The sequence below is a fragment of the Pezoporus wallicus genome, unplaced genomic scaffold, assembly GCF_028554395.1.
Source record: "Pezoporus wallicus isolate ANWC-B61680 ecotype Strahan unplaced genomic scaffold, APGP_CSIRO_Pwel_v1 contig_6312, whole genome shotgun sequence".
Classification (NCBI taxonomy): Eukaryota; Metazoa; Chordata; class Aves; order Psittaciformes; family Psittacidae; genus Pezoporus; species Pezoporus wallicus.
In genome coordinates, this window is record NW_026642251.1 from 62,041 (window position 1) to 77,905 (window position 15,865).

At 40.9% G+C, this 15,865-nt stretch overlaps 1 protein-coding gene across 6 annotated transcripts in view; it reads left to right on the forward strand.

The window, feature by feature from the left end:
* Positions 1 to 559: 559 nt before the first annotated feature.
* Positions 560 to 15,865, forward strand: part of LARP7 (La ribonucleoprotein 7, transcriptional regulator) — a 28,209-nt gene continuing 12,903 nt past the window's right edge. For 2 of the 6 annotated variants that reach the window (XR_008974777.1, XM_057428351.1), the window contains exons 1-9: positions 560 to 693; positions 2,847 to 2,937; positions 6,867 to 7,082; positions 8,509 to 8,609; positions 8,706 to 8,789; positions 11,566 to 11,730; positions 12,381 to 12,489; positions 13,885 to 14,259; positions 15,051 to 15,180. Coding sequence is in view for 5 of the 6 variants with exons in the window: in XM_057428351.1 (XP_057284334.1) it covers positions 6,875 to 7,082; positions 8,509 to 8,609; positions 8,706 to 8,789; positions 11,566 to 11,730; positions 12,381 to 12,489; positions 13,885 to 14,259; positions 15,051 to 15,180 (1,172 nt within the window). In the remaining variant the exon portion in view is untranslated. Of the gene's footprint in view, positions 694 to 2,846; positions 2,938 to 3,465; positions 3,591 to 6,866; positions 7,083 to 8,508; positions 8,610 to 8,705; positions 8,790 to 11,565; positions 11,731 to 12,380; positions 12,490 to 13,884; positions 14,260 to 15,050; positions 15,181 to 15,865 lie in introns of all 6 variants that reach the window. The other 4 variants (XM_057428353.1, XM_057428354.1, XM_057428355.1 and 1 more) reach the window with 4 other exon arrangements.

Here is a 15,865-nt window from a genome sequence, read left to right on the forward strand (position 1 = left end):
CCACCTTCTTAGCAGTGCCCAGGTGTTCAGTAGGGTGCAAAACCTTGAAATTAACACCCTTAAAGGATATATAATAACTTTTTTAGCTTCTAAAGGCAGACCTTTAATTGCTGACCTTTAATTGTTTACTGTAATTCAATATGGAATACTGTGGGAACAGGGATGAACAGGACAGCTGCCATCACTCCTTCATAAAGCCCTGCTGAGACCCCTTTCACCACACCGGACAAGACCGATAAGCCTCTTTTAAACCACCAGCCATCAACATTTCCCTCAGTACAGCGGTTTTGGATCCAAGGGGGGGTGTCCTACGGAGGGGCGGGCCCAACCATCAAAGATCGCCTCTCCGGGACATCCGACCCGTTACTAATCCCCGGGGGGGCCTGTCGCCACCCTCCTACCCACCTATGCCGGGCGAGCACGCTGGACCGGGCCCATGAACCCCGTCACAGCCACCGCTCTCTCCTTCCCGCGTTCGAAACTTCCCGCCGCCGCCGCGTAACGTCACCACGCGACCAGAAGGGAGAAGGAAACCACGTGACGTCGAACGCACGGTGAGCGCTGCCGAGGGGCATTTCCTCGCTGCGGGGTATTGGTGTGTCGTATTGGGACTGACGGTGACAGGGCAGGGCCCGGAGCATTCAGCGGCAGCTCGGTGTCCTCTGCGGTGACGTCGGCCTGGCTTGGCGACAGGTCGGTGGTGGGCGGCGAGGGGGGGCAACCGGTCGCGGCGGCGGCGGCGGTGTGTGATAGCGGCGCGGGTAGGGGGCGCTGCTGCACTCCCTTGCCTCTCTCTCTCTTCGCCGTTGTGCGCATGCTTCATGCGGCCGTTGGGCTGAGGGGAGTGCACATCCTGTCCGGGCAGCATCCCAAACGGGTAACCGCCATTCGTGCCCCTTATTGCCCTGCTTCGGCCTCTCTTGCAACGGTTCTCCACATCCTGTTCCCCGTGCCCATCTCCTTGAGCCTCTTTCCGTCCTGATGCCGACGTGTGTGGCCACTTCCCGGCGGGGTTTTAAGGGCTGCTGTCCCTTAGCGTCACCCTGGGGATCTGTGGTGACTTTGCCTTCCGGTGAAGGTGGTGGCTGGGGTGCATTCACACGGGGTCAAGACCTGGTACCTTGTGTTGGGGAGAGGGACATGTCCCATGTCACATGGTGAATGGATGACTTTGAGATAAGGTGCTGGAGTGGGACTCTTCATCAGGGACTGTAGTGGTAGGACAAGGGGTGATGGGTTCAAACTGAAACGGGGAAAGTTCAGGTTAGATATAAGGAAGAAGTTCTTCCCTGTGAGGGTGGTGAGGCCCTGGCACAGGTTGCCCAGAGAAGCTGTGGCTGCCCTATCTGACAGTGTTCAAGGCTAGGTTGGATGGGGCTCGGAGCAGCTCGATCTAGTGGAAGGTGTCCCTGCCCATGGCAGGGGATTGGAACTGGATGATCTTTAAGGTCCCTTCCAACCCAAACCATTCTGTGATGTGTGTGCTTGCTTCACTCTTATGCACGCTAGGTCCATGAGCGGTTGCAGTAGCAGGGCTGAAACCTGCAGAGGTCAGTATCCGTGCAGCTGGCCGCCTCAGAACCGGGATTTAGGCAGTTGTTAGGCTGGCAAAGATGAAGTTTGAGGCTAGAAAAATCTGTTTCACATTGAGTGTTGCCCCTTTGTTTGAATGACAGATGAGATATTTTCCCGTGACTGTGCAGCTCCTAACAGGGCAGCACAATGTCTTGCTTCTGTAGCTGCCTCTGTCCTGCTCCCAAGTGCTTATTCCCCCTGCTTCCCTTCATCAGCTCTGCAGCTTATTCAGCTCCTTTATGAGTTGATTTACCCCCTCACCCAGCAGGGAAGGACCAAAAAGTAGCAGCTTCTCAGCTCTGCATTGAACTGGCTGTACCAGAGGGTGAGATCCTCTGAGGGAGGACTGTGTAGCAACTCGAATGAGAGCTGTGCTGCTTTTTGAGTGTCAGTGAGCTGTTCATGTAGCTGAATCCATGTAACCATAGTTCTGTGCTGCGGGCCTGCATCTTATTAAAAATCCATTTGTGATGACAGAGGAAGGAGTAAACACAGCAGGACTGGCACAGGAGCAGGAGGTTCTTTGTTTTTAGGTTGAGAAAATTGCTTTGGTCTCCATGAATTGCCCTTTTTCAGCTTGCTTTCTGTAGAGTGAGGTTACAAGGCAGGGTAGGAATTTCAAACTGCTGCAGGTCTAGCTGTGTGTATGTTAGAGTAAGAATACCCCACATGGATTACAGATTGTGTCTGCAAGTAATTTCAGGTTTGCTGAACATTTGCATTTATTTTGGAGTGAATGGACAGAGGAGCAAGCACACTGCCTGTACGGAAACACTTTCATAGTACAGAAAACATCTTGAATGGTTCTTTTTCCTCCCCTTCCCCCTATTTTTCTATTTAAAATTCCCAAAGCAAGCAAGCATTTGCATCAGTGCTTAATATAAAAGAATAAAGGATATTTTATAACTGGACCCCTGTTTATTCCAGACCCTGGGTTACAGTCAATTTGATTATGTTTTTCTAGATTTTTATAACAACAGCAGTTTGCTTGGGAACTTGGCTGTGTACAGGTTAGCACCAACATATATATTTGCCTTTTAGAGAGTATAGATAAGTTACTATGGATCTCTGTGTCCGTATATTACTTTGATTTACATTATCTTTCCTTTCTTAGAGTCCCCCCAGATTAATTGTCCTTTCTTTTCCTGGTTTCGCTTTTGCATGTGATTCTATTTCATTTGAGGGAAGATAAGAGGTAGTAGTTGGCTTGCTTTAACAGGGAAATATTTGGACTCTGCTTTTGCTTGCTGCTGATTATAATTATTTATCAGAACAGTGCTTGCAGCTGTGAGGCCAGCAGCGTAAGAGCTGACAAGTCCAAACAGCAGGCTTTCTCATGCCTTGGCATTGCAGCTTTCACTGGTGAGTTGAAGTTTGCACTACTACATGTAAGGTTGTGTACAGATTCTAATTATAGGTTCATGGGTGACATTTGCTCTGACTCTTATTTCCAAACTCCTCCAAAGTGATTTTCTCTAAGCTACACTCCTAAAGCGATTAGCACAAAACAGAGGGGGGGAGGGGAAGAGAGAGAGGAGGGAGCACAGAACGCAGCTTGCAGCAATTTGTTTTTAAGCTTGAATGACAACCTCCCTCCTGGGAATGAAGACCCAAGGCTGAGGGACTCAAAACTCTCAGATGCCTTCTTAAAATCAAGTTTTGCTGTACATAGGCCACGTTCATTATGTGTCACTGAAGTCATTTAATACTGTTCAGACACTAAGAGTATCTCATAATTATGTTTTACTGTTAATGGTGCAACTTACTATACCCCTCAGCTAAGTAGTATATTGTTCTCATGATTATTAATAGAAATACCTTGCTCAAGGGCTTGGGTGGAGCTCGAACTTGTACTTCAGTTGGGATTTTTACTTGGTTTATCTTTCCAAGGTGATTGTTAACCTTTGGCTATCTGGAGTGGTCACTGCAGGGGGAGAAACTGATAGCCGGCTAAGGTAGCCTCATTTGCACAATAATTTGAAGACCATTTCCATTTTTGTCATCCTGTTGTAGAGGTGGGCTTCCTCTCTGACTACTCCCCTTTCCTTCTACAGTGCTTTGGCAGAGAGCTGAGAAGGCTTTCGTATGGTGATTGCTACATTAATTACTTTAATTTTGGTGTGAATTTGATTTTCAAAAAGCTGTCTGCTTTTGGCAGTGACGCTTTGTTTTGCTGGTGTAAAATGATGCGTTGTGATGACTGGCAGTTTTCAAGGAGAGAAGGCTAGCTACAGCGAACTGAAATGTGAACAAAAAAAAATCATTAGATGCATTAAAAAGATCTTATATTTTTCAAGGTAAATCTCTACATTTAAGTTGCTTCCCTCTAGTTAATCCCTAATTTCTAGGGGCCTGATTCTGAGGTTGTGTCAGAACTTGTTTTGCTGTTAGAATCAGTGTTAGCTGGTAAAAAAACCCTGGCCAAAGAAAGGGGAAATGTCTAAGTGTAGCACATACTGATTGCCATGGGGACTTGCAAGTAGGAATGTGTTAGAACATATTCACAGACAGGACTGGATGATGTTTTAATTCCTGATCTTTGTTAGGCCTTGGCAACTGGCAGTGAGTGGTTTACAGTGTTGGCATAACAAAGACAATTTTTAAACCCAAACCTTTTTATTACCAGCCCTGCCATGTGTTCATATATTGCATTATGTAAATTATATATAATTTATCTTGTATTTATTTAGAAGGATTAATAGATGTTTCTCATTTGGAGATTGTACCATCAGTTTTTGTAGCAAGCTGTTCAGCTGCTGTATGCATGTCAGTGTAACCTATTTGTAACCACTGGATTTATGATACATGCGCACTGAGCATGGTCCTTGGGTCAGCCTTTTCAGGAGTCTTCTATATAATCCACCTTTTATTTTTCTTTCCTTTTTTGCCTTCTACAGAAATTTCTGAAGTGTGTAGTGCTCTGGGGCTTTTTGTGTTCTTTCTAATGGTCTGTACAGGGAGCAGAGAACAAATTATTTCTGTCTTCTTTTCAAGTCTAATAAAATCATGTTTATTCTGAGGGAAATGTTGTGCTGCTTGGATTTACTTTTTGTAAGCTCTGTTTAGCAAGAAGCTTGCTTTTCTTGTAACAGGGAAGTTATATATTAAAACGCAAACACACCTTGTGACCTGCATGAGTACTTTAAAGAAGTAACTCATTTACTCTGCTCTTGTGAGACCTCACCTGGAATATTGTGTGCAGTTCTGGTGTCCTCAACCTAAAAAGGACATGGAACTGTTGGAACAAGTCCAGAGAAGGGCCATGAGGATGATCAAGGGACTGGAACACCTCCCATATGAAGATAGGCTGAGAAAGTTGGGACTGTTCAGCCTGGAGAAGAGAAGGCTGCGTGGAGACCTCATAGCAGCCTTCCAGTATCTGAAGGGGGCCTATAGGGATGCTGGGGAGGGACTCTTCATTCGGGACTGTAGTGATAGGACAGGGGTAACGGGTTAAAACTTAAACAGGGGAAGTTTGGATTGGATATAAGGAGGAAATTCTTTCCTGTTAGGTGGTGAGGCACTGGAATAGGTTGCCTAGGGAGGTTGTGAATGCTCCATCCCTGGCAGTGTTCAAGACCAGGTTGAACGAGGCTTTGGGTGATATGGTTTAGTGTGAGGTGTCCCTGCCCATGGCAGGGGGCTTGGAACTAGATGATCTTAAGGTCCTTTCCAACCCTAACTATTCTATGATTCTATTTGTGTATGTATATATACATAATATATGCATGAGTCAGCTGTGTGTGCTTGCACTCCAGAAAGCTAACCATATACTGGGCTGCATCAAAAGGAGCGTGACCAGCAGGTTGAAGGAGGTGATCCTGCCCCTCTGCTCCCATGTGACCCCACTTGGAGCACTGTGTGCAATTCTGGTGTCCTCAAGATAAGAAGGACATGGAGCTGTTGGAGTAAGTCCAGAGGAGGCCACAAGGATGATCAGAGGCTGGAGCACCTCCTGTATGAAGACAGAAAATTTGAGCTGTTCAGCCTGGAGAAGAGAAGCTGTGTGGAGATCTCATAGCAGCCTTCCAGTATCTGAAGGGGGGCCTACAAGGGTGCTGGAGAGGGACTCTCCATCAGGGACTGTAGTGATTGGAGAAGGGGTGATGGGTTCAAACCGAAACAGGGGAAGTTCTTCCCTGTGAGGGTTGTGAGACACTGGTGCAGGTTGCCCAAAGAAGTGGTGAATGCTTGTCCTGGGTTCAGCAGTAGCAATCATTTTTCTCCTTCTTAGTAGCTGGTGCAGTGCTGTGTTTTCGACTTTAGTCTTGGAACGATGCTGATAACACACAAATGATTTTAGTTGCCTAAGTGATGCTTACTCCGATCAAGGACTTTCTGAGTCTCATGCTCTGCCAGGGAGGAGGGGAAGCCAGGAGGAAGCAGAGACAGGACACCTGACTCAAACTAGCCAAAGGTTTATTCACTACCACAGCATGTCATGCCCAGTATATAAACTGGGGGGAGTCCCCCGGAAGGCCCAGATCGCTGCTCAGGTCGGGCTGGGTATTGATTAGCATGTGGTGAGCAATTGTATTCTCTCCCCTTTTATTTATCTTATCATTATTGGTAGTAGCAGTAGTAGTTTTGTATTATACCTTAGTTACTGGACTGTTCTTATCACAACCTCTTTACATTCTTTCGATTCTCCTCCCCATGCCTCTGGGAGTGTGGGGGGAGGAAGAAGGGGGAGGAGTGAATGAGCAGCTGCATGGTTCTGAGTTATGGGCTGATAGAGCATGACAGTGCTCTGTCCCTGGCAATATTCAAGGCCAGGTTGGACAGAGTCTTCGGTGACAGGGTATAGTGCGAGGCATCCCTGGCCATAGCAAGGGGTTATGCTTATATATATATAATATTTAAGAGTGCTGTTTGTCTGTAACTTGCAACATCATTTGGAACTGTGAATCCCATGACTGGTGCTGGCATTCAAAACCTGCTGTTGGCAATTTGATGGTGAGGGCAGGCTGTTCCTAAGGCGTTCAGAAACAAATCATAAATTAAAAACCTGCAGTTTGGTACCAACTTGCCTCCAGTGGATCTCTGTGCTAAAGGGCACTACTAGCTTCCATGAGACATGAGTTCTAGCTTATTCTTCACCTCATATTTATTGTGCAACCTAATTTTCCTCATCTTCTTGTATGCTTTGTATTTTTGTACGGTGCAAATTGTGAATGGCAGATAGTCTCACAGGGGATGCGTGAAGTTTTTCATGCCAGCTAAACCAAGGATGTTTCCTGCTTGAAATAAGACTATTTTGATGTTTCTCAAAGGTCACATTTAACTTCCAGTTGGCAGAATGACAGGAATGGAGACTGAAACAGCGAGAAACAAAGCTGTGGAGGAAGAAAGCACTGAACAGAAGAAAGAGAGAGAGAAAAGGAAGAGATCAAGGGTTAAACAGGTGCTCGCAGATATAGCAAAACAAGTGGATTTCTGGTTTGGGGATGTCAATCTCCACAAAGACAGGTTTCTCCGAGAGCAAATAGAGAAGTCCAGAGATGGCTGTAAGTTTATATTCACTATATTTCAGTGAACAGATTCTCAACTGTATTCCTGATGACAGTTACAAGTTATTTTGAGGTTGACATCTGCTCCTGGTGAAAGCAGTAGTTCCATGCTGGAAACCAGCAGTAGGATTAGTGGCTTGGGAGGCAAAGCTTGGTACCAGTTTTTAGAAATTGTATTTAGTGTTTGTCTTTCCTGTTCCTTTACTACCAGACCTAAGTTACAGGCATATGCGAAGGTAAAAATGACTGTTTGGGATACACAATTCCTTTTTTTTTTTTTTCCCCACCTCATGTGAGTTTGTGCAATTCTAAGAGTAAACAAACAAATACTGTTGGAGGTGCAGTACTTGACTTGTAGGGTAGATATATTTAGAAACTAAAATGCAATTTGGATTTTTGGTTAGATATAGATACTTCTTGTCATGTTTTCTGCACAAATTTTTGATGTGAGCAATTGTGTGTTTACATGTAAGGCTACTGTGGGATTTCTTTCCTTTAGACAATTTTTGATGTGGCTAATTTGACTTCAGAATTAGTTCAGTTCTGAAACTGGCAGTTTCTGAAGGAAGTAATTTACACTTTTGCTGCAGTGACTAGCAGCTTTTGCTTTAAAAAAACAGTATGTGTGGTAAATACAGTCTATCAAGTCTGATTGTTCTATTAACTGAATTCTGCCAGATGGACTAGAGCATGATACCTCTCTAAAAAGAGGTAGTCCTTCTCCATCAGAACAAACAAACAAACAAAAATTTCCAGACGTGTTTACTTATTTTTGTTTTCTTAAGGATATTTGAAGCGTGAATCATGAGTCCAGTTGCATTGTGTGTGAAGTGTAGCCTTCAAACTGCTTGCTGTAGTCTGCCATTGTATTGAACTTCAAGGCAACTTTAAATTAAAGGGCCCTCAGAGAAAAAACAACTTAGCCTACATTTTCTAGAGATATTAGAGCTTGGGTGTCTTTACCTTTTTTTTTTTTTTCCTTATTAATAAGACTAGTACTGCATAATTTTCTGTCAAGGTTTTAGCAGCATGTCTCATTGCTATTGAAGTGCAAGCAGGGGCTTCTTTTAGAAGCCCGGGTTAAACACTTAATTGAGTACTTGAAGGAGAGGCATGTTTTCAATGTAAATTGGTTTAGTATTGCAAAGCTACATCAGAAAGGGGGTTTTCTTCCTTTCTTTTTGAAGACAATAGTTATCAGTGGGGAGGTAATAAAAGAACAAAATCCCTTTGATAAAGGTTGGCACAAAAGAAAATCAAATGATGGGTTTACTTGAAACTTTAATTTTGATGGTGAAAATTTTCTCCAAATCCTCAGCAGCAAGGTTATAGACTGCACTAAGTATTTGCAGTTTGTTTTTAGTAGTGGAATCTTAATGTCAGATTACCCTGAGTTCATCATTGTACCTTATATTATGTGTAGATGTCGACATATCGCTTCTTGTTTCTTTCAACAAAATGAAAAAGTTGACGACTGATGGAAAATTGATAGCCCGAGCAGTTAAAAGTTCATCTGTTGTAGAGGTATTTCATATTTCATTCTTCAACATCTGCTGATGTTGCTGTAATGTAAAGTAGGCAATAGTCTGATGGAAATTGTTCATTTTTTGTTACTTTTAGTTGGATTTAGAAGGAACAAGGATCAGAAGACGCCAACCACTGGGTGAGCAACCAAAGGATGTGGATAGTCGTACAGTCTATGTGGTAAGGCTGCACTAAACTGTCTTGCTCTTAATTCATGAAGACTGCAAACCCCACTGTGTGTTGTCTGTGACAATCTAATCGCATAGTAGCATTTACTGTATCAAAAGCCAAAAAAACCAACATAAAGCAGCCATAGTTTTACCAGAATTAGAAGGTAGTTTTGGGGGGGGGAACATCTTGGATATAGTACAAGAAACCTTTACCAAAAGTAAATATAATAGAAAATATGATAGAAAATATAAATATATAAATATAATAGAAAATATAGTAGCATTTGATTTGTGAGGAAGGGAAATATAGGTGTACTGAACTTGTTAAGGCTTACAGAGTTGGGTTAATGTACAAGTTTAATGTAGTAAATATTTTTATATTAGAAATGTTCTGTGTATTGGTGTTCTTGTCCGCATGGGTCTGGCCTGACTGCTGTGGCTTGTATGGTGTGTGGAAGGGAAATAAATTAAGCAAAGGCAAGTGAGTGCTGGCAGTGACTGTGTTGAGAAAGGGGTTAGTTTGGTACACCAATTGTTGTACCAGCTTAAATCATTTTAAATGCTGAGCAGAGAGCTGCTTCACATGCTAGTGAGGAAAGGTGCATTTCAGTTTAGCCATTACTGCTTTCACCAGGCTTTTCCAGTTCATTTCATTAGAGGAACAGCACTGGTAAGAAGAAATATTTACAAATGAGGTTGATGTAGTTGAAGCTTTATAGTTAAAACTGTCAATTTTATCAAACAGGATATGGCTGAGTTTTCAAGATAATCAGGGGCACTTTAGAAAGTATGATGTGCTTATGAAGTCTGTTACTACAAGTGCGGCTGGTTTTCTAACACAGGCATCTTCAGAATGTGCCTCAATGACCTAGTCATATTTTTAAGAGGCTTTTTTTTTTTTTTTTTTAATCCTGTGGCTACCTTGATACTGAAACAGTATATTAATTTATATGAAAAAAGTTTGTGTTGCTGGAAAACCTGCACATCTCAACATGGTGGTTCAGATATGTCAGAGTGAAATGGCCGTTATAGTATTGTTGAGCCATTTCAGTGGCAGCATGGAAGGAGAGCTGATGGTTGAACTGTCACTGACTTAAAATCCTGTGCAATTTATTTTAATAGAGTTGAAACTAGCAGGCTTTAAAAAAAAAAAGAAAAAGCATCCCTGTGCCTCTAAAGAAACCTTTTGATGATTGAAGTTAATTTATGGGTATACCTGTAGCGGTTAGCAGCTGAACTAGTACTTTGAAGCAGACATCATGCTTTCCGTGATGGAGACACATAATCATGGCCAAAATGCCAGTCCATCCAGATAAAGAGAAGCCGGATTGCTCTGATCATTATGTTCTTTAACAAAAGCCCAGAAAAGGTTATTAGTTCTTTAAATATTATGTGCTACTCATAGTATTGCCCTAATACGATTACAGGGCAATATGATTAATATGATTGCTAAATTTAATGAGATGCGTGCTCTATGCATAGCATAAGTACATAGCTAAATAGTTTTTTAATTTTAAGCTTTTCTGTAACACCAGAATAGGTAACTGATGTGTTTTGTAAATTACTGAATTTCTAGAGGATGAGGAACCTGCTCTTTATAGTGGAGTTATAGAAATGTTAAGCCATGTTAAATGACTGGTATGTAGCGGGGGCAGGGGGGAGCAGAAGCGCAGAGAGTGTTGTAATAAAGTTACAGTTAAAGCCTCCATTGTGAAGGACTGTCTTCAACAGTAGTTAGTTTTCTGAATTTATGCAGGAAGCCGAAGCTTCATTTCTGAATTAAGAACTGAGACTTAAACATGTGTTTCTTTAAGGAACAGTAGCTTCATTACTTTGGGTTTTACAGTCTCATTTAATTGGGGGAAGTTTTCATTATATTTCTCTGAAATAATCTCATGGTTAAAGCTTCAAGCAACTGGGTTTTCAACTTCATATTATAATGAATTATTTTTTTCATTATAAGTTTCATAGGCAGGCAAGTTTCATGCAAAAATAGTTTTCTACCTGAGTGTGATAAAGAATGTTTTCCTACAAGGAAAACCTTTTAGAGCAGTAACTCGCCATGAAAAAAAAAAGTATTGCAATGAAGAATTGCTGAGTCCCCGTTGTTTAGGCATAGAGTTGAGATTAGAGGTACAGAGTTTTCAGTTGGATCTACTTAGAAATTTGTATAACAGCATTTCTCTTTGATTGGTGAAGGGAAAGTTTAGGAACTGAGACATGATGTCTGCAAGCTGCTAAAATTGTTGCTGTATTGAGTTGATAGAAATAAAATCAGACAGTTCTATCATCCAAGAAGCTGACTGGAAGTTTCTGCTGCATCTGATCATGCAGGCAGTTAGTACTAATTACTAAGCTTTAAAATTTCAGCTACTACCAGGAATTTATCAGCTTGAGAGCTGGCTCTTTGCTGACCTACTAGAATTATCTGTTATGGAATTATGTTTGCTCAAAGGTCTCACTTTTGCATGGTGCAGATATACAGTTGCAGGTGAGGTCTTAGTATCTGTCACAGGAAAGAGAAACATCTGAATTAAGCATATAATCTAATTGTTATAGGTGTATGAATGATTAGAGATGCGTTTTCAGATCACTGGTTTTACTTACCTGAATACTGTAATCTCTCAAAACAAAAATATTACTGAAATAAAAGTTTGTCCACATTGTCATTTCATATTTAAATGTATTTTGTTGTGACAACTTCTTAATTAGAAGATGTAAACAATCTGATGCAATGGTAATATGGTAGTGAGAAAATGATAATTCTTTCCCTTTGTGTTTTTTAGGAGCTGCTTCCCAAAAATGTCAATCACAGTTGGATTGAGCGTGTGTTTGGGAAGTGTGGTAATGTAGTTTATGTCAGTATACCCAGGTATAAAACTAGTGGCGATCCAAAGGGATTTGCTTTTGTTGAATTTGAAACTAAAGAGCAAGCGGAGAAAGCTATTGAGGTGAGTAGTAGTGCCTCTGGTCTGCTCACATTCTTCCCAGTTGTCACTTTGTGCTATGAATGGAGTAGTTTTTTACAGGTCTACCTACTGGATTTTGGAGAAATTCCTAAAATAACATAATTTAAAAACTTACCAGGAGTTCAGTTCCTGTCTCCTAACCCCAGACCTCAGATCAGTTCCACTCTTTCTTAAAAGCGTAATTCTCTTCATAACCTGGAGACTCGGTGAAGCATAGTAAGTATTTTTTGGAATAATTTGGTTGACCACTCTTGGCATCTTTTAGTGAAATAAAGATTTCAGTGTAACAGTATAATTGGCTATTGATATCAGGCAAGCATGGTCGTACCTCATTTTCTGTACTTATGTGATTTTAAAGTTTAAAAACATTTATGCTTCAATAACACAATGGTAACATACATAAAGGTATCATGCTGTTGAATGTAAGGAAGCTCTGCACTTAAAAAGCAAACCAGAGCAAGAAAAACAACCCACAAAATGCACCACACCACTGAAAGAACATGAGAACGTGACTCCCACTGTAGTCATGAAAGACTGCATCTATCTTGCATGAATCTAGGGTTGCTGGTTGTGATTGGGATAGTCTTACGAAAAAAAAAAATAAGAATGGTTTGTGATTTTTTTTTTTTAAGTTTTTGAATAACCCACCAGAAGAAGCACCTCGGAAACCTGGGATTTTCCCCAAAACAGTAAAGAATAAGCCTGTTCCTGCGTTGAATACAAGTAACAGCAGCGTAGTAGGTAAGTGTTACTAAGTTACTGAATCAAGAACTGTTTCCTGCCTCCGCTTCTGAAGAGTTTGAACTGCTGTGTTGACTGCAGTCTAGTCTCATGCTTCTTGAAACTTTACAAGGTTAAAATTCATATTGCTGTTTGTTTGCCAATGAAGACTAAGAGTGAAAGTGTCAAATTAAAATTCAGTAAATTTCTTCCATTTATTTTCCTGCTTAAAAAACTTAAAATTTCTTTATTCTTCTATGCCAGCTATCATTAGTCATTGTTACGCTGGCAGCCAGCTTTCAGGCTGTACAACAAATTGTTATGTACACATTGAGCAAAACATAAGTTTGTCTCAGATTGTTCTAAAAATATTTAGTATTGAAGGGACAGATTCAGTCATAAGAGTAAAATTAAACATTAGTGCTGTTCAGATTTTGTGATCATCTGACATTGCAGTGCAATGCTTGTGGTGTTCTCTCTGCTGAGAGAACTACAAAACCAGTAGATTCTTGCCTTTCTTTGGAACTCTTGCTCTTTGAGCACAGCAGTCTATAGCAGAATGAACTTGTTACAGTGTATTTACAGTTCCACTTTACAGGATTCATAATTGCTTGTGAAAAAAAAAAAAAAGAGGATATTGCTGAGAATCCTGAATGCAGAGTTGCTCATGTTTCCAAATACTATCTACTGAAACTTACAAAGCAGCATCGCAGGCTTGTATTGCAACTTTGATTGGAAAAATGTTTTTCCTTGTTTCTAATGTAATGCAATTTCCCAGCCTTAGGTATGTTCCCATCTTTTCCATGCACGCAATGACAAATCATACATTACATTCCTCACTAGCATCACTCATTCTTTGTTACATCTGTAACTGCTGGGGCGGGTGTGTCAAGAAACGTTTAAAACATGTTTTAAACCCAGTTAGGATGCCCTCTACTGCTTCACATGCTTTCTGCCCTTTGAGACAAGCATACAATATTGAAAATAAATTTTTAGATTGGTTGTACAAATCAACAGCAGTCTTTTATTTTTTTGAGCTGGAAGGAGGAAGGTATCCCTTCCTAAAGACATGAATGACAAAATGTGCATTTGTTAAGGAGAAGCAAAGAAGCCTGTCTCCTTTCTTTTTAATTTGAGTACTTTACTCTTTTTGCTATCCTTGTGACCCAAAGGCCTTTCTTGCTTTGTGAAACTGAGACGCTTATCTGTATGTTTTTTTCTCTTCTGCTTAAAATGCCTAGGAAGAACTCTGGGACAGCGTTATTGCATCTCTCCTGTAGTTAAGAGATATCGGAGACAGGCATTTCATTTAACATCCCAGATTAGAATGACATGCGATATTGTGATTGTTTGTTTAGGTCAGTTAATCTAGTTTTTAATCATTGGCAGTTTTAAATATTGTGTTTTTTAATACAGAAGAGAAGAAAAAGAAAAAGAAAAAGAAATCCAAAATCAAGAAAGAAAGCAATGTGCAGGCTGCTGTAGAGACAAAGGAATTGAACATGAATGCTGCAACAGAGCAAGTACCAAAGTCAAAAAGGCACAGAACTTCATCCGAATGTTCAGAAGGGGAGGTGACCGAGACTCACAGGCATTCCTCAAAGAGAGAGAAAAGAAAATGGGACAAAACAGAAAGCTCCGAGGCACCTTGGGAAAGCAGGCCAGGGAAGAGAAAAAGAACCAGTTCTGGAGGTTGTGAGACCTCAACTCCAAAAGTGAAGAAAACTGTCCAAAAGGATGAAGTTGTTCCTGTAAAGCAAGAAACAACAGAAGCTCCAAAAGACTCCAGTGGTAAAGTTTGTTGCATCTCTTTTTAGTATGTTCATATAAATTATCTTTTTACAGATGACAAATGGTAGGTTTCATGAGGGGAAAAGTCTAGATAAGGAGAAAAGCTCCAGTTAAACACGTTCTTTGCAATTGTAATTGTATTTGTAGTGGCATTAAATTAACATGATTCTTTCTATGCTAGAGGGTAACCAGCAAGTGAGGAAGGGGGGGGGGGGGGGAAATGCAGAGGACAAAGCTGAAAAGCAACAAGGACCATAAGTGTTACCTGCATAATATAAATGAATTAGATTTTTGGAGTCTTGAAAGATTGAGGAAAAGCGTTGGTGAAATATTCAGACACTGAATTTCTCTCCTTGAAACTTAACTGGCAAAAAGTGGTTCTGGTAAAATGGTGGCTCAGATGTGGTGGAGACATACTCAAAGCCAGGTTAGGTGGTCCCTGCAGTTAAATTGAAACCAGGTAATGAGTCATTCCAAGGAGATAAGCTGCTTACAGAATAGGGAAGAACACACTGAAGCAGCTAAATCTCATCAGAAGTTAATATCAATTGAACTCCACTGAAATTGAAGTAATCCTAGGCAACTTGTGAATCAAGATTAAACAAGAGAGGAAAAAAAGAGGCAGTAAATGGGATTTAAAACTGCAGTCCATTAGAGGCTAAACTCAGGTAGTTGAGATGGAAATCAAAGTAGTGTTAAAGCTATTGATGAAATTCATTTAGGCTGGATTATATAATCAAGTGTCAGTCAATATTAGTACTAAACATTTTTCTTTCGGCTTTTTAATGTAGATGTTTCTGCAGAAGATGGCAAAGATAAAAAAGACACATCCCTTTCAAAATCTAAAAGGAAACACAAGAAAAAGCACAAAGAAAGGCACAAAATGGGTGAAGAAGTCATTCCACTCAGAGTGCTCTCCAAGTAGGTTCCAAACAGTACAAAGTGACTAGCTTACAATACATGGTGGACAGGAAGCCTTTATTGTTCCATTTTCCATGGTTTTACTGAACTTAACTGGTAATGGCAATTGGCTTTAGTGGTGGGCTGGTTTCTGACCTGAAGGGGAAGAACACCACCACCACCGACCTTGCTGGGTGAGGACATCTTGTTTGTTCACAAATGTGATGGAAGTCATAGTGTTTGCTTACATACACTTTGTAACTGCCCCCTTTCTCAGGCATTTGGAATAGTGAGCTTTCATTGCAAGTGTTTACCTGGAACATGCAGGTTTGTTGTATGTATGAATTGTCAACTACAGAAAATTATTGACTGCTTTATTATTGAATTTTTATTAATTTAACAGGCAAATATACAGTGTGATTTCACAACATTTCAGACTTAAATCCTTTGCATGTCTTGACAGTCCATCACCATTGCTAAAGTGCAATTCCAATTTTTACACAACAGAGTTGCATATTAGCAACAGTATTAGACTGTAGATGGAAAAAAAAAAATTAAGTTTACATGAATCAAGTCATGCCGTTCCTCATGCTTTTAACTCTTGGGCTCTTTGGAGTCACCACAACTAAAACATGGAAGCACTTACTTTTTAGGCATCCAGCAAGTACCTCCATGTTAAAGTCGAGGGGGTCCTTGCAATCTTGTG